The following is a 19,015-nucleotide window of genomic DNA, read 5'->3' as shown; positions in this document are numbered from 1 at the left end:
CACTTAGCTATTCCAGTAAATTGAAATTTTCCCTCACATTGATTTTGATCAAAAATACAGAGGAGAAAGGACAGGGAATAAAGAAATAGGTGAAATGTACCACTAAGACTGCATTTCTCTTCAAAACTACAAAAGCCTCCCAAATCTGTTTTTTTTTTTTTAATAATTTTAAAAAATGTTCGTTTATTCATTTATTTTGAGAGATACAGAGAGTGAGAGTTGGAGCGGGGCAGAGAGATGAGGGAGGGAGGGAGAGGAAGAGGGAGAGAGACAGAGAGAGACAGAGAGACAGAGAGACAGAGAATCCCAAGCAGGTTCCATGCTATCAGTGCAGGGCCCAACACGGGGCTTGATCCTATGAACCACCAAGATCATGGCCTGAGCCGAAATCCGAAGCCAGATTCTTAACCCACAGAGCCACCCAGGAGCCCTGACCCTTTGAATCTCTTCAAATGCAGTCAAGGTTACTCTAACTCCTATGTAAATGAAGAGGAAACTCAGCCAGGATGAGACTATGGAGTACTGTTAAACCCAGTTCAAAATTGGTTACATTATCTTTTGTAAGGTTAACAAACACTTGAGGAAGAACGTTGTAAAAAGCATTAACAATCCTGTATTTCCAGTTTCCAAAATTAAATAACATGATTTCAAAACTTGTACAAGTGATAAAATATTTCACACTTACAAAATATAGGAAGAAAAAGAATATGAGTATGCTTTCTAATATATGAAAATAGTTTTTAAAAAGTGACCATTACATTTCATTAGAAATTATTCAGTTCCCATCTACTCCACAGGAGAAAGAGCTACACATATCTCTAAGGCAAAGTACAGAATAGTTACATCATAACTTCTATTTTAAATAATTTTTTAAAATGATGACAATACTACCATGCATATGCTGGATTGACTTCTTGACTCACCTCTCCCCCATTAACATATTCCATCACAAAACACAAACGGTCTTTTGTCTGGAAGGAATATTTCAAGGACTTGAAATGAAAAAGAAAAAATGTTACATTATAATCCAGTATTCTTATAACAATACCAAAATAGAACACTTAGAAACAGTAAGCTTGCTGGATGAAATGTTCTTGCCCTTAAGAATCTACCTACTCCTTAAGAGTGTGTAAGCAAGAGTTGTGAGGAACATAAAACAAATTCTATTTAGATCAGCATTGGATATTGTTAGGGGAAAATTAAAATTAAAATTAAAATTTTAAGTAAAAACACACTTAGTAATTTTGACGAGCAACTCTCCATCTACTGTGCCGCCTATTTGAAACTGTATTAGTGCCTGAAGTTGCACCCATGTAACCTTAGAGCGAGGAAGACTCAAAAATACAGCTAGAGTAGTTATGTTCAGGCTTCTAATATAGTTTCACTATTTGCATACTGGGTACAAAACATGACTGAATTCAACAGAGTTGGTTCATATAATTGTGTAAGTTATAAAGACAGCAGAACTTTAGAGCTGTCTTAATATACTAGACAATATACACCCAGCAATGTAACAAAGTAAGTCTAGGTATCTGGAAATTCCTACTTTGCATAATGCTAAATCTTTAAAATGTTCTCCCTCTTGTATGTCTACCTGTTATTTTTAATCTTAATACATGTCATCAGAACCAAGAACATACAGAAACTTGGCAAATTATGTCTCTATTACAATCTAAGAACAGGACTGAAAAAAAAAATCAGTTTCTTTCAAAACAAGTAACATGCATATAACTCATAGTTTATACTTTGTCCAGTCAAGAAAATACATCATGACTTATCCTACCTTTAATTTAATGTGTATTCAGTCTTCCTGTGTTTCTGAGAGTACTCTATACCTAAAAGAAGTCTCAATTTCTATAAAAAATATCCAGTAAAGATATCTGCCTTTCATTTTTGAAGAGAATGCTGCTTGATCATTTAAATATTTATCAGAAGCCAACAGACAAAGGAAACAAAATCCTTACATTTAACACTAAGAAGTTCTTTTAAGTCTACCATTTTCTCAGTGCTCTACGTATATTTGCTCTGGAGTAATTTGTTTTTGTTTTTGTTTTTGTTTTTAAGGCAGTGAAATTCATGAGGGGAAAAAAAAGTCTCAAAAAAAAAATAATGGAGTACAAATGCATACATATCGTAAACTTAATCCACACACTGCAGTAATTTCAAAGAAACAAACTTCTAGTCTTCCCACAAAGAAAATGGCATACCTAAATGAATTTTATTTAAAATGTTATTTTTCATGGCTTAGTTTTTGCACAACTCCCTTAAATTTAAAATGTTATGATTATAACATCTGCCCTTCAGCCACTTACTGTTAAAAAGGGGTGTCTAGTGTTCTTTAACACTCTGCTCTCAGTGAGAGTGTGTGCCACTTCATCCTACAAAAGAAAAAGGCAAACCTTTAATATATGTACTAAGCACCAGGGATATAAAATTTTCGCTATTTCTCTACGAGCCAAAGAGGTTAAACCCAGAGGCAGAAAAAGATCTGAAAAGACAATGACATGTGTCCTTTATTGCTGGGCTTTTCCTCCAAACCTCCTTCAAAAACATCCAATTACTTATTTAAATCAGATGGCTGCAAAGTATAATGAACCATATAAACTCAGTCAGGCTTAATCAAAATATACTGATAATGATACAAAAACCACCAAAAAGTTATCAGGGACACAGATGATTAAATAGCTAAACCTTTTCCCTTGAAGGCAATGCCTTAGCAGCTAATATTTAGGCATGGAGTAGTTATTATTTCCAAGTTCGTAATATATTTTATTCAGGGGGATAGAAAGGATATATTTTAGGAAAGATCACAGAATCTGTAAGTCTCCTACTTAAAAGAAAAATCAGTTACCAAAAATAGGAACACAGAATATACACATTAAGATTTAATTTTCAACTATACATTTTAGAAATAGAAACAGAATATAAAAATTGTTATCTTTTTTGCATGTGGCTTTTTAACTTGCTTCTTAAAAAAAAAAGTCACAACCTACTTTAGGTGACAATTTAAAAAATCTGGGTGTATTTCAAACCAAAAATAAGTGTATTTCCCCAATTTTGTACATAAATCTCATTTTGACATCAAAAGTGAACTAGGAGAGATTTTCTTCAACATATGGAGAACTGGAAAAATGTTTCATATTTCAAAAATAACACCATCTTAAAGAAGAAAGGAAAGGAAGATCACTGCTGAAACTAACACAGCATCTCCGGTCTCTGCTTCTAGCAGGATCCTAGACAAAGCTCTTGCAGATCCATGTCTCCACACTGTCAGCAAATCACAAGTAGATCAGAAGTAAGATGTGAAGAGCAAAACATTAGGGCGCCGCATTCTAGTTATCATCTGACCTTAGACCTCAGAGAGAAATGAGAAACAGATTGATCGAAGATGCTAAGATCCCAAAGCCATTCCAAGAGGGCGGGACCAGTCGTGTCTGAACAAGGCCAGTGTAATTAATAACACAGTGCTCAAATCTAGTGAAACAAAACATCCCTCGTATCTGTTTGATAAGAATCAAGCTTTAGTGCTCAAACAATCTGAAAGCCTCTGTCATATCATACTATAATTTTTAGACAAATCAGAATACAAAATCAGAAGCAGAAATGATACCATAACTTACTGATTTCCACACCTACAGCCCCTAGCATAATGATTAGTACACAGTAGACACTTAATAAATGTTGCTTGAACTCAACTGTTTATCACAGGAATAAATTCCAGTCATCAGGGGTGTGAAACTTCATTTATTCAATCACTCATCCCTTCCAAAAATATGCAACAAATGTATTCTGGGCTTGTTCTGTACCCTGAAAACGGTACAAAGACAAGGATCCCTGCCCTCAGGGAACTTTCAGTCTCCCTACACAGATGGTGATCAATGTTAGTGGGGAAAAAAGCAGAGAAGAGGGTGATTGCAATTTATGAGCATCACATAATGAAACATGAAATATATAATGAAGCATTAGGCAAGTGGATACTCTGTGACATACAGACCCAAATTCATTCACTAAAAAACAAAATCCTTGGTGGGCAGTTACTAAATGATAGTAACAGTGCAGGTATAAAGTGGTTTAAAAAAAAATCTGAAAGCCTCTGTCATATCATACTAGAATTTCTAAATAAGAATAGCACACATTTTAATACAAAATAAATCGGAAGCAGAAATGATACCATAACTTACTGATTTCTACACCCACAGTCCCTAGCATAGGGACTTGGAGTCATGGAGCTACAGGCTAGTGGAGAAGGCGTAACAGATGGGTAAATATCCAATTTAATAAATAATTACTAAGCCTGATAAGGAATATTAAGAAAAAATTACCCCATAAATGGGGTAAATAAGGAAAACTAACATTACTGGGGGAGTATTTAAGTTGGGTAATTGTTGATGTGGGGGGCAGGCGGGGTGATATAATCTGATTTCTATTTTAAAAGTTTACTCAGGCTCCGCTGAGCAGAAGGACACAAAAAATAGGAAGGATGGGGACCCCTGGGTGCTAGGTTGGTTAAGTGTCCGACTCTTGATTTCTGCTCAGGTCATGATCCCACAGTTGTGAGATGGAGCCCCGCCACCCCCCCCCCCGCCCCGCCCAAATCTCCAAAGCAAGGAGCCTGATTAAGATTCTCTCTCTCCCCCTCTGCCCCCCCCACTCACTTTTTCTCTCTCTCAAAAACAAAACAAAACAAACAAACAAAAAGGAGGGATAAACAAACCAAGGGACAACAACAGTATTCCAAGAAAGAAATGAGGATGCCTTAGGCTACTATGGTAGCAGCAGGAACAGGAGAAAAGGGGATAGTTTTAAAATCTTTTCGAGATATAAAATTAGCAACAATAATCCAAAAAATACCTGCCTTCAACATGAGGGTGAATTAAAAAAAAAAAAACAACACACCTCTTTACAGGCAGTCAGAAGGAGATTCACAGAAAAGATACCATTTGCAGGTTATGCTGTAGGATTGCAAAGTGATCGGAGGCAGAGAGCCAGGAAAAGACTACAAAAAGGTAAGTATGAAACCCATCTGGAACCAGAAAAGACATCCTAGTGCTTCAGAAAGTATTTCCAGAGGGGAGTTCATTCTGCTTTTTAAAACAAGCCCAGCACATACAATAGTTATTTTCCTAAATCAGTAAGTTTCAAGACAGAAGATTAGTTTTTTCTAAGTTCTGCAATTTGCCTAACTAACCACCCCAAAGGAGCAAGTAAAGATGTACGGAAACAAATGCTAAAACAAGATTTCTTTGTCAGGAGAATGGAAATGCAATTAATACCATGTACGCATCTTGCAAAAATATTAAAATGTATTTTCTGCCATATTTTACATACGATCAGATTAGAATTCTTCCCTCTTAATGCAGATTTAATAGTACTGTATTTCACATACTAATTAGTTTCTGCTGTGAAGATAAGGTAGGCACAAGCTAAAAAGTAAACACAGATGCCAATAATTTTTAATTACAGTTAAAAGCAACATGTCAAAACAAAAAGTTAAAAATAACAGCGATAAAACTTAGTGACTAAAACAATGTGATGCCTTTTAAAAAATCCACTCGTTGATCAGGACTATAAATGAAGAAGCGCTAAACATGCTTGGGTGTGCAACAGAAGTAGAATGTTTTCGTGAAAAAGCTTCTGAAATACAGTTCCATGTATATTCATCCCCGGTAAAATACTAATGAGTTTTTAAATCTAGTTTCTCTCACAGGAATGAGCTTTGATTTCTTGGAGGATGTGAGGCAGAGAACAGCCCTCCTTCCTCACATTTAGGTTCCCAATCGTCTCTGATTTATCACTCCCTTCTACTACACGTGGTCTCAGCTTCCGCCTTCATCTGCCCCCCCCCCTCCACCCCGCACCTCCTGTCGTGTGGAGGCTGGGTGCTTTGTGGGGGGTGAGGGGTAGGAAGTGGCAGAGAAGGGGAGAAAAAGAAGATCTGGGACACCAAGGGTTTCAGATCCTTCAATCCCTGCACTAACTCAGCAACATAGTAGGCTTGATTACTCCCACCCTGCAGGCAGAAACGGAGGCACCGGGGCTGCAGGTGCGACAAGCAATACTGATGGCATGTGTGAGGCCAACGTTCCAGTCACTTCTACTCCACACGACGCCGCCTCCCGTTCACACAGCCCAGTGTCTACATAACCCGACACTTGAAGTCCGTTCATGGTGACTTTCTCCACCCTGAACACCAGGCTGTAGCCAGTTGAAATCAACATACGCCCATCGGAACCACTTCCGCCCCCCACCAGAGCAACAGCAAACACCTGGAGGCGAGGGGTGAGCGGGAAACAGGGACACGGGGGCAGAGAAGCCTGCACCCTGCCTTACTTACTCTCGATTAACCGCAGGGAGGGCCAGCGATTGTTACTTACTTGTTCTCTGTCTTGACGCCATGTGTTAGCAATCTATACATTTCTTTCCCTAGGAAACACATCACACTTCTCAAGCTCTAAATCTGGGGTCCTAACTTCCCCTCTTCTGCAAACTTGGTTTCTGCCCAGATGAGCCTGCTCACGCCCTCCCACTCTCCGGGGGCCACACTGTCTTCGCGCTGTTCCTTCATTACTATCTCTACTCTCTTTCTTGCCCACTTGTCACCCTGATGGAGAAAAGCAAAGCACAGGTGGTCCTCTGCGGCCTATGAACACTACGTCTCCGTTCTCAAGTGCTGCCATTTGATACTTTGTCCTTGATGCTCCTGTCCCCACCCCCAGGGCCCAGCCCCACTAACTGCCCCCTGGACCCCCAGGACCCAGCCCCACTGGCCAGTCAGTAGTAAGGGGTTGAGCTGCCGCTGCTCCGACCTCACCCCTGATCCTGGGTCTGGGCTCTGACCTGCAAAAACCAGTGCAGCACTGCTGCTGCTCCGCACCCTGGCCTGGGGGTCCCAGGTTGAGGCTCTGACCAAACAGAAGCGGCGCTGTGACTGCTCTGCCGCTGCCACAGAGCCCCGAGTCATGGCTCTGACCTGTCATGGCATGGACCACCCCTGGGTCCTCGGGTCCTGAGTCAGGGCTCTGTCCCACCAGCACCGCACTGGCACCTGGGGGCTCTGTGACCCGCTCCCTGAACTTAAAGTTGCAACTTGACCCAACATTGCTGGGGCAAGGTGGGTTTGTGACTGACCATCCACAAAGGAGGCCCTGCTGCTGTTGGGTCCGAAGGCACCACTGCACTCTGACATCCTAGCGATCCAGCTACTGCTGCGTCCCTCTCCGCCCCCGGTCCTGAGTCCCTGTGGCGATCCCTAGAGACCCAGGCCCCAGTTCCACAGGAAACGTGCACATACCGGCATCCCAGACACCAGCGCCACCCCACATACACCTGTGCTCCAAGATCCAGCTCTGTGTGCACCAGATCCTGGGACACCAGCTCTGTGGACACCCAGTGCCAGCACATCACACCTGGCACCAAAAGGGATTTCCTTGGCTAGAACTTCCTCTCACAGGCAAAAAAGAACAGGAGGGGGTGCCTGGGTGATTCGGTTGGTTAAGCATCTGAGTCTTGATATCAGCTCAGGTCATGATCTCAAGGATCCTGCCTCATGTTTGGGCTCTGCGCTGGCAGCGTGGAGCTTCCTTGGGATTCCCTCTCTCCCTCTGTCTTTGCCCCTCCCCAACTTGCTCTCTCTCCCTCAAAATAAAGAAATAAACATTAAAAATTAAAAAAAAAAAAAATGGGAGGACCCCAGCTACCTTCAGCCCCAGTAGCCCTACCCACCAGTAACACCCATGGGATCTCTACAGGCTTGGCCATGGAAAACACCCACAATCTTCACTGATGTTGGTCTCAGCTGACAGAGCTGCATGGGGACTACTTGGCTGTACCCTCCCAGCAACCAGACACTGGGCCACATCCAGCTGGTGTACTCACAGAAGCCAGTCCAAAAAGGCTGGGACAGATGGCCACTCCTTCAAATGCTGAGATAGCAACACAAAGACATTAGAAACACACAAAAAAGGAAGAAAACATGACACCTCCAAAGGTACACAATAATTTTCCAGTAACTGACACCAAAGAAATGGACTTGATAGTTCTCTATCAAGAACTAAAAATAGAGAAGTTCAGCAAGATTCAAGAAAACACAGAGAAATAATTCAATGAACTCAGAAAGACAATACATGAACAAAACCAGAAGTTCAACAAAGATACAGATCATATAAAAGAACCAAACAAAAATTTGCGAGCTGAAGACTATTAAGAACAAAATGAAAAAATGCAATAGAGAGCTTTAAATCAGGCTCAATTAAGGGGAAGAAACTTGAAGACAGACCTCTTGACATTATCCAGTTAGAGGAGAAAAAAAGATGTGAGGATGAAAAAGTGAAGGAAGCCTATGTGATTATGGGAAACCACCAAGTGAAACAATATTCACATGTGGGAGTCCCAGCAGGAGAAGAGAGAGAGAGGAAGGGATAGAAGACTTATCTAAAGAAGTAACAGTCAAAAATGTCCCAAATCTGGGGAGAGATATGGCCATTCAGGTCCACAAAGCTCAAAGATACCCAAGGAGATTCCACCAAAAGAGATCTTTATTGAGACACATTACCATCAAGCTCTCAAAAATCAGAGACAAAGAGAATTTTGAAAGCAGCGAGAAAAAAATGTATTCATCAAATACATGGGAACCCCAATCAGGCTCTCAGTGAAGCTTCTGAGCAGAAACCTTGCAGGCCAAGAGACAGTGGGAGGATATATTCCAAGTGACGAAAGAAAAAAACCTCCTAACTAGGAATACTTTACCCAGTAAAGTGGTCCTTCAGAAATGAAGGAGAGACAAAGACCTTCCCAGAAAAACAAAAGCTGAGGGAATTCACCACAACTAGACTGTCTTACATGAAATGCTGAACAAAGTTCTTCAAGCTGAAATGAAAGGCTGCTAATTAGTAACATGAAAACATACAAAAGGATAAAATTCACTGGAAAAGGTAAATATATAGTCAAATTCAAAACACTCTAATGCTGCAACTGAAGTGTGTAAATCACCTTGGCCACTAGCATACACTTTAAAGACAAATGAGTTAAAAATAATTATAGTTACAGTATTTTGCTACTGGACACACAGGTAAATTTGGACGTCAATAACATAAAATGTTGGGGGGAGCAAGTACATGTGTAGAACTTTTTCCAATCAATTGAAGCTGTTATCAGCTTGAAACAGACTGTTACAACAGTAAGATGTATTATGACCATCGTGGTAATCACAAAGCCAAAAATTGTAACAGATTCACAAACAGAGAAAAGAATCAAAGTATACATACCACTACAAAAAACCATCAATTCACAAAAAAGCAAGCAAGCAAGCAAGCAAGAAAGGACAAAAACTATAAAATAATTAGAAAGCAATACACAAAATGGTGACAGTCAAGTCTTGAACTATTAATAATTACTTTAAATGCAAAAGGTTTGAATTCGCCAATTAAAAGACACAGAGGGGCTGAGTAAGTTAAAAAACCAAGATCCAAGTATGCTACCTAAAGGAGCAGCACTTCAGCTTTAAGCTCACGGGCTGAAAAGTGAAGGGATGAAAAAGATGCTCTAGGCAAAAAGAGCAGTGGTAGCTCTACCTATGCAAACAAAAGAGACTTAAGTCAAAAGCTGTAGTGAGAGCCAAAGATCTTTTTTTTTTTTTTAAAGAAGATCTTTATATAATGATACAAGGGTCTGCTCATGAAGAGGCTGTAATAGTTATAAATATATATAATTATGAGCAAATCTGAAGACTGAAACAGACAACAATATGAAAGTAGTAGGGAAGTCAAATATCCCACTTTGGATATGGGATAGATCCCATCAATGGACAGACCATCCTGATAGAAAATCAATAAGGAAATCATGGACTTGAACTATACTTTAGCCAAATGGAGCTAACAAACAGATATAGAACATTCCATCCAATAGCAGCATGATAATGCACATTCTTCTCAAGCACACATTGAACATTCTCCAGGATTAATCATTTATTAGGTCACAAAACAATTCTTAACAAACTTAAGAAAAGCTATCCATATCAAGTATCTTTTCCAACCAATACAGTAAGAAACTAAAAACGAATTATAGGAAGAAAGCTGGAAAATTCACAAATACATGGAAATTAAACAAAATACTTCAGATTAAGCAACTGGTCAAAGAAGAAATCAAAAGGGAAATTTTAAAAATCTTGAAATAAATGAAATAGAAACACAACACACCAACACTTACGGAACACAGCAAAAGCAATTCTAAGAGACAAGTTAATAGTCGTAAGTTTCTTACATTAAGAATAAATAAAGATCTCAAATAAACAATCTAAATTTACACCTTAAGGAATTAAAAAAAGAACACATTGAACCCAAAGTTAGTAGAAAGAAGGGAATAATTAAGATTAGAGAAGTGAAATAGAGACTAGAAGGACAGTGGGGAAAAAAAATCAATGAAACTAAGAATTGGTTCTTTAAAAAGATAAAAAAAATTGACAAGTGTTTAGTGACACTAAGATAAAAAAAGATGACTCTAATAAAATTATAAATGTAAGAGGAGACATTACAACTGATACAACAAAAATATAAGAATCATAACAGACTATTATAAACAATTATCACCAAAATATTAGATACCTCAGAAGAAATGGATAAATCCTAGAAACATACAACTTCTCAAGACTGACTCATGAATAGAAAATCTGAACAGAGCAGTAATGAGCAAAAGTTTAAATTAGGAATCAAAAACCTCCCTACAAATAAAAGCTCAAAAGCAGATGGAATTCATTGGAGAATTCTATCAAACATTTAAAGAAGAATTAATATCAATCTTTCTCAAACCCTTCCAGAATTGAAGAGGAAGGAACATGTTTAAACTTGTTTTATGGGGCTAGCATTTCTCATACCCATGCCAGACAAAACACCTGAAGAAAAGAAAATTATAGGCCAACACTTCTGATGAACATACATGCAAAAATCCTCAACAAAATACCAGCAACCCTAATTCAAGAGCACGTTAAAAGGATTATACACCGTAATCAACTGGGGTTTATCCCTGAGATGCAAAGATGATTCAACACAATTCAGTAAGTGTGATATACATCACATTAATAAAAGATAAAAAGCATATGATCATGATCATTTCCACAGGTGCCAAAACATACCTGACAAAAATAAGTATCCTTTCATGATAAAAACTCTCAATAAACCAGGTATAAAAGCAATGTACCTCAACATAACGAAGGCCATGTATGATAAGCCCACACTCAGTGGTGAAAAGTTAAAAGTCTTTCCTCTAACATCAGAAACAAGACAGACACTCACTGTCAGCACTTCTAATCAACACAGTACTGGAGTTACTAGCCACAACAGTTCGGAGGGAAGGAAGGTGGGTGAGAGAGGGAGCATACAAATGGGCGGGGAAAGGTAAAATTATCTTTTGCAGATTACATGATGTTATATATACACAGTAAACCCTAAAGACTCCACCAAAAAGCTGTTAGGATTCATAAATGAATTCAGTAAAGTTACAGGATACCAAACCAACACACAAAAAATCCACTGCGTTTCTATTCACTTAACAATAAACTATCTGAAAGAGAAATGGAAGAAAGCAACCCTATTTGCCACTGCATCAAAAAGAATAAAATACTTTGGAGGAGATTTAATCAAGGAGGTGAAAGACCCGTGCACTGGAAACTACTGGAATTGACAAAAGAAACTGAAGAACACATAAACAAATGGAAATATACCCTGTGTTCTTGGATTGGAAACATTAATATTGTGAAAATGTCCACACCACCCAAAGTGATATACACAGATTCAATGCAATCCCTATCAAAATTCCAGTGGCACTAAAAAACTATCCTCAAATTTGTTTGTAGCCAAAAAAGACCCTAAAAGCCAAAGCAATCTTGAAAAAGAACAAAGCTGGGTGCTTCACACTTCTTTATCTCAAACTATATTCCAATGCTATAGTAAGCAAAACGGTATAGTAAGCAAAACACTATGGTCAAAGCAATGAAAATGGATCTCCATTGGGGCACCTTGGTGGCTCAGTTGGTCCGACTTTGGCTCAGGTCATGATCTCTCGGTTCGGGACTTTGGGCCCCATGTTAGGCTCTGTGCTGACAGCTCAGAGCCTGGAGCCTGCTTCAGATTCTGTGTCTCCCTCTCTCTCTGCCCCTCCCCTGCTCATGCTCTCTCTCCCTCTCTCAAAAATAAAGATTTTAAAAAATTAAAAAAAAAAAAAAGAAAATGGACCTCTATCTTACACTAGTCACAAAAATTAACTCAAAATAGGTTAAAGACAACTCTAAGACCTGAAACCATAAAAATCTTAGAAGAAAACATAAGGAAAAAGCTCCTTGACATTGGTCTTGGCAACTTTTACCTGGACAAGACACAAAGGGAAAAGGCAACAAAAGCTAAAATAAACAAGTGGGACTATATCTAACTAAAGAGCTTCTGCACAATAAAGGAAACCATCAATAAATTGAAATGGTACAGAACAAGAAAAATATTTGCAAGCCATGTACCTGATAAGGGGTTAATATCCAAAATACATAAAGAACTCACAGAACTCAACAGCAAGAAAGCAAAATAATCTGATGAAAAAGGGGCAGACATTATTCCAAAAAGACAAACAAATGGCCAACAGGTACATGAAAAGATGCTCAATATCACTAATCATCCAGGAAATGCAAACCAAAACTACAATCAGGTATCATTTACACCTGAAGAATGGCTATTATCAAGAGAAGAAATAACAAACATTGGAGAAAAGGAAAGCCTTACACACTGTTGATGGGAATGTAAACTGATGCAGTCACTACGGAAAACAGTATGGTAGTTCTTCAAAAACTTAAAGATAGAACTACTATACGATCCAACAATCCCACCCTGATATACAGCTGAAGGAAATGAAATCAGGGTTTTAAAGAGATGTCCACACCCCCATGTTCACTGCAGCATCATTCACAACAGCCAAGATATGAGAACAACCTAAATGTCCTTCAATGAATGAATGAATGAATGAATGAAGAAACTTTGGCGTACAGGGGTGCCTGGGTGGCTCAGTCGGTTAAGCGTCTGACTCTTGCTTTCGGGTCAGGTCATGATCTCACGGTTTGTGGGTTCCAGCCCCGCACTGGGCTCTGTGCAGTTAGTGTGGAGCCTGCTTGGGATTCTCTCTCTCTCTCTCTCTCTCTCTCTCTCTCTCTCTCTGGCCCTCCCCTGCTTGCACTCTCTCTCTCCCAAAATAAATAAATAAGCAAACTTAAAAAAGATCTAAATAAAAAAAAAAAAAAAAAAAAACTTTGGCATATAAATACATGGAACATTATTCAGCCATAAAAAAGGAGATTCTGCCATTTGTGACAACATGGATGAAACTGGAGAGCATAATGCCAAGTGAAATAAGCCAGACAGAGAAAGACAAATACTGGATGGCGTCTCTTACATGTGGAATCTAAACAAAAACAAAAACAAAAACTTCAAAAAGCTGATTTCATAGAAACAAAGGGTACTGTGGTGGTTTTGGCCAGGGGCTGGAGAGGGGGAGATGGGGAGATGTAGGTCAAAGGGCACAAATGTTCAGTTACAAGAAGAATAAGTTCTGAGGCTCTAATGTGCAGCATGGAGACTCCAGTAAATAATCCCATATGTTCTACCTGAAAGTTGTTGAGAGTAGATCTTTCTTAGGAATTCTCATTGCACACATACAAAAGGTCAACCAAGAGGTGACGGATATTTTAACTAACTTAATCTTGATAATCATTCCACAGTTCCAAGTCATCATGTTGTATACTTCAAATACATTTATATTTGTCAATTATCGCTCAAAGTTGGGAGGAAAAAAGTAGAATTTATTATAATTCTGACTCGCTAAAACACGGCAAGAACTCTGTGAGGGAAAAGCAAAGATGACAGACCAAGCGGGTGATGATGAATGGGCACTGGCCATCTGCCTGGCCATATGGGCAGTCTGGTGGGCGGTGGAAAACCACACTACTGGAGGGATGGACTATTAATTGGGGCACAGCCCTACGGCAATCATTATGGGAATTTAAGGGGTACATTAAAGTAGGGCAAGCTGATGCCCAGCAGAAGTACCTGGTCCAGGATCAGGTGATTGGAACCAGCAAGTGTACATCCCTGAATGCTTGTTTAAGGTGGCCATCCGAGTTCATAAAGTGAGTGGATATAGGGGAGCTGGAGAGCAATGCAGAGATAGCTTGACCATCAACATATTCCTCTGCACCCTCTGAGACACAAAATGCCAGTAAGAACCATCCAGTCTATCAGACAGAGAGCAGATCCCTAGGGCGGCAGACTCCCCAGGAGGAAGCCCCTCCCTACTGTATACAGTTGGCCAGGTATACTACAGTGGACCACCACCACCACCACCAGTATTCCTCAAGGCTATAAATGGGACCTGACAGGCAAACGTACTCTGGACTGGGCTTTGCATACCACCTACTGGTGGTAGGTAAAAATTCAAAAGACTAGAACAGAAAAGATAGTGTATCAATTTGGACCACCAAGGTACATGTCATCAGACCAAGAAACATACTTTACAACCCACAGCCACCAATAATGGGCAAAGAGGTATCACATCAAATGGACATTTCATGTCCATTTCATCCTCAGTATAACCATCTGATAAAGAATTAGAATGGGGAGGGGGGTGCCTGGATGGCTCAGTGGATTAAGTGTCAGACTGTTGATCCTGGCTCAGATCATGATCTCATGATTATGGGACTGAGCCCTACGTTGGGCTTGGCAGTGCAGAGTCTGCTTGGGATTTTCCCTCTCGCCATTCCTCCCCCCTCTCCCCCTCCCCAAAACAAATAAACATTAAAAAAAATGCGGGGGGGGGGGGCTCTGGGTAGCTCAGTCCGTTAAGCTTCCAACTTTGGCTCAGGTCATGATTTCCTGGTTTGTGGGTTTGAACCCCACGTTGGGCTCTGTGCTGACAGCTCGGAGCCTGGAGCCTGCTTCAGATTCTGTGTCTCCCTCCCTCTTTCTGCCCCTCCCCCACTCGTGCTCTGTCTCTCTCACTCTCAAAAATAAATACACATTAAAAAATTTTTTTGAAAAAAAAAAGAATTGGAATGGGAAACTGAAACAACTGTTATCTAAAATGGGAGGAGATAAAGACATAAAGGGCTAGAGTACATGCCTTCCCAAGTGTGCCCAGTTGATAGATTTCTCCACTTTTCTGGAGGACATGGGGAACAGGGGATAGGAAAGGATGGTGTCAGGACTCTGCAATTCTTCCCCACATCACCACAACTTTCTTTTTTTCCTACCTGATGTAGTGATCCTGGGCCCGGGGCTACCACTATGGGTGCTAGGAGCAGGGCTCAAACCTTAGCAAGACATAGTCTATACCTTTAACTGCCATGCCCGAGTTCCAAAGGGCCTGTGGGATGGACTGTGTCTTCACCCCATCTAGGAAAAGCGGGGTTGACTGCGAGCGCAGCTGTGATGCCTGGCGGTCAAGAGAGTGCACCAGTTCCGTGACTGTAACTCTACCCCATGAGTGGGACTGGACTGAGGGAGACACATGCAGTAGACTACCGGTACTGCAGGCAATCTGAATCAGCACATACTTACCCCAAATGGGAAAGTTCCCATCTCTGGGTTACTTGTCTGTAGAAGTTTCATGTCACTGCTGTAACAAATTATCACAAACTTGGTGGCTTAAAACAACAAAAATTTATTCCCTCACAGTTCTGGAGACCAGAAGTCCAAAATCGAGATTGGCAGAGCTAAGTTCCCTTCAGGGGGAAGAATCCATTCATCCCATGCCGCTCTTGTAACTCTTGGGAGGCGCCAGAAGCTCCATGCATTGGAGCCCCACCACTCCAATCTCTTTTCAGTCTTTATGCTACTTTCACTTTCTCCCCTGTGTAAATCAAACCCTCCTCTGCCTTACTTGACAGACAACTGTCACTGGCTACAGGACCCACCCGGATCACTGAGGGCAATCTCCTCATCTTGAGATTCTTCATTTAATTATATCTGCAAACACTCTTTTTCCAAACAAGGTCACATTAACAGGTTCCAGGAATTAAGATGTGGAGATGATTGTTCTGGGGTTCAATACTCAGCCCACTACAGTTCAAGCCCTGGTCCCCCAAATTCACTTTTGTTTCACATGTAAAACACATTCACCCATCCCAACATCTCCAAAAGTCTTGACTCACACTATCAATTTTAAGGCTAAAATCTCACATAAACCTCATCAGCTCAAAAGTCTGAAACCTCATCATCTAAATCGTGAAGTCAGATATGGGAGAGATGGCTGGTATGATCCATCCTGGGGCAAAATTCATCTGTATCTATGGACCTCTTAAACCAGAAAGCAAGGTATCTTTATCCAAAATACAATGGTGTGACAGACATAGGACGGACATTGTCATTCTGAAAGGGAGAAACTGGAAAGAATAAAGGGATCAGCCATCTCAAACAAGCTCAGCCAAGGAAATTCCTTTAGACCCCAAGGTGTGAGAAATCCTCTGTATTTGCATTTCTTTTTTTCATGTTTATTTATTTTTAAGAGGGACAGAGAGAAAGAGATTATAATTGGGAGGGGCAGGAAGAGACAGAGACAGAGAATCCCAAGCAGGCTCCGCACTGTCAGCATAGAGCCTGACTTGGGGCTCTATCCCACAACCTATGAGATCACGACCTGAGCTGAAATCAAGACTGATGCTTAACCACTTAACCAACCAAGCCACCCAGGTGTCCCTGTATTTGCATTTCTCTCCTCAAGGCCCATTTCTGCCCTGCAGCCTCTGTCTATATGCCTGTGGCTCTGGCCTCAGAGTCTTACTTCTTTTTCCTTTAAAAGTAACATCTATTTGCAGCTCACATCCATCAACTACAGCATTTCTTTTACACTGCCTGGGCTTCTAACATTGTCAGTGTATTCTGTAACCATAGTTAAGTCTTGTGTGCTTTGTCTATTGATTAATTCTGAAAACCGAACACCAACGTTGTGCCTGCAGTATTATAAAAGTAAGTACATATCATTTATAGCAGAATCAAATAGTATAGTTAATCAGTAAAAAAGGAAATCCTTTTCATCAATAATCCTGAGTTCCTCTAGGGACAATGCTTCATGTGTCTGGGCCAAACTGCTTCTTATACTACATCCATTACTCATTGATCATTCCATATTTCACTCTGCTTCACATTTGGACTAGGTCTTTCTTGAACAAATATTTGTTTTATCTTGAAGTTCCTAAATTCTTTTTCCCCCTCCTCCTCCTTTATTCTACCATTAGAAACATCCTTAGTCAAATAACCTGCTAGGAACTGATTGGCTATTTATACATATGTCATCTTGAGATTCTGAACACTAAGTGTTATTTAGCTTTATTGCTTCATGGACTCCATCTCTGACTCCCGATTGAACTTCCTTCTAAATTTTGCTAAAATAAGTATGATACAATTTTATGGGCATTCCTTTATTGGGAGATAATCTGTTTCTTGCTTTCTGAAAGCTTTCAAGATGATGTTTTTAGCCTTAAGGTTCAAAACTTTCCCAAAGATGTAAGAGAGTGTCTAGGGTCCATTTTCTCTTCTTTTTAAGGTTTTATTTTTAAATAATCTCTGCATTCAATGTGGGACTCGAACTCACAGCCCCAAAATCAAAAGTCACAGGCTCCACTGACTGAGCCAGCCAGGGGGCCCCGTTTTCTTTTCTCTGGCTCAGTACTCAGTAGACACTTTCAATCTGAAGACTTCAGCTGTAATTAATTTTATCTTCTTTGATTAGTTCTTTCAATCTCTTCCCATTTCAAAAAATTTTTAATGTTTATTTATTTATCTTGAGAGAAGAGAGCAGGGGAGGGAGGGAGGAACAGAGAGAGAGAGAGAGAGAGAGAGAGAGAGCGAGAGAGGGAGAATTCCAAGCAGGTTCCACACCCAGCATGAAGCCGGATGGGGGGCTTGATCCCACGACCCTGGGATCATGACATGAGCCAAAATCAAGAATCAGACGCTTAACTGACTAAACCACCCAGGCACCCCCACTTAAATTCTTATACATATTGAGTTTTCTTTTTAATTTTTAAAAAATGCTTATTTATTTTTGAGAGAGAGAGAGAGACAGAGAAAGAGAATCCGAAACAAGCTCCAGGCTGAGCTGTCAGCACAGAGCCCAATGTGGGGCTTGAACCCACAAACCATGAGGTCATGACCTGAGCCAAAGTCAGTTGCCTAACCAGCTGAGCCACCCAGGCGCCTCTTCTACATATTGAATTTTCTTTTTCTTTTTTAAAAAATGTTTATTTATTTTTGAGAGACAGAGAGAGATGGAGTGCGAGCAGGGTAGGGGCAGAGAGAGAGGGAGACACAGAATCCGAAGCAGGCTCCAGGGTTGGAGCTGTCGGCACAGAGCCTGACAGCAGGGCCCGAACCCACAAACCGCGAGATCGTGACCTGAGCCGAAGTCGGACGCTCAACTGACTGAGCCACCCAGGCGCCTCTTCTACATACTGAGTTTTCTTGACTGAGCTTTCATGTCCTAACTATTCTTCCAATATTTTCCACTGCTGTATTTTTGGCACTTCGTTCTCAGATATTCCCCCAAGATCTGTTTACAATCCTTGTATTAAATGTTTTATTTTAGCAATCAAGCATTAAATTTACAATTACTTTTTCTTGTGCTCTATTTCTTTTTCAGCCTATTTTTGTTTTGTAGGACGACATCTTTTCCTACTTCTCTACAAATACTAATTAGAGATTGTGAATGTATCTTCAGTTCTCTGTTTTGTCTCTGTTCTCACTAGGATCAACTATTCTTTTGTTCTTCTTCGTTCTCTTTTATGCTGTCTTTAGATTTTCCTCATCTGTTTGGTGATCCTCAGCACTCTGTTCATATCCTTGAATGACTAACGAGGTAGATTAATAGAACATGGGTTCTCTAGCTGAATGGGAACGCTAAAAATAGATTCTACTATGTGGATTAGGAAACATGCCGGCACACTTTAAGAGTCCGAGAGAACGGAAAACCAATTTGACTACTCCATTCTGACCCC

The 19,015-nt window shown here is 40.3% G+C and overlaps 1 protein-coding gene across 4 annotated transcripts in view; it reads right to left on the bottom strand.

The window, feature by feature from the left end:
• Positions 1-19,015, bottom strand: part of AKT3 (AKT serine/threonine kinase 3) — a 314,820-nt gene that overhangs the window by 91,855 nt on the left and 203,950 nt on the right. For 3 of the 4 annotated variants that reach the window (XM_030302257.1, XM_030302260.1, XM_030302258.1), the window contains exons 7-8: positions 2,313-2,378; positions 924-992 (exon numbers count right to left, since the gene is read on the bottom strand). The exons of the other annotated variant lie outside the window; for it this stretch is intronic. In XM_030302257.1, the coding sequence (XP_030158117.1) occupies positions 924-992; positions 2,313-2,378 (135 nt within the window). The remainder of the gene's footprint in view (positions 1-923; positions 993-2,312; positions 2,379-19,015) is intronic. 4 annotated transcript variants of the gene reach the window in all.

This window comes from Lynx canadensis, chromosome F1, assembly GCF_007474595.2.
Source record: "Lynx canadensis isolate LIC74 chromosome F1, mLynCan4.pri.v2, whole genome shotgun sequence".
Taxonomy (NCBI): domain Eukaryota; kingdom Metazoa; phylum Chordata; class Mammalia; order Carnivora; family Felidae; genus Lynx; species Lynx canadensis.
Note: the sequence above shows the minus strand (reverse complement) of the source record. Positions and strands in the feature narration are given on the sequence as shown.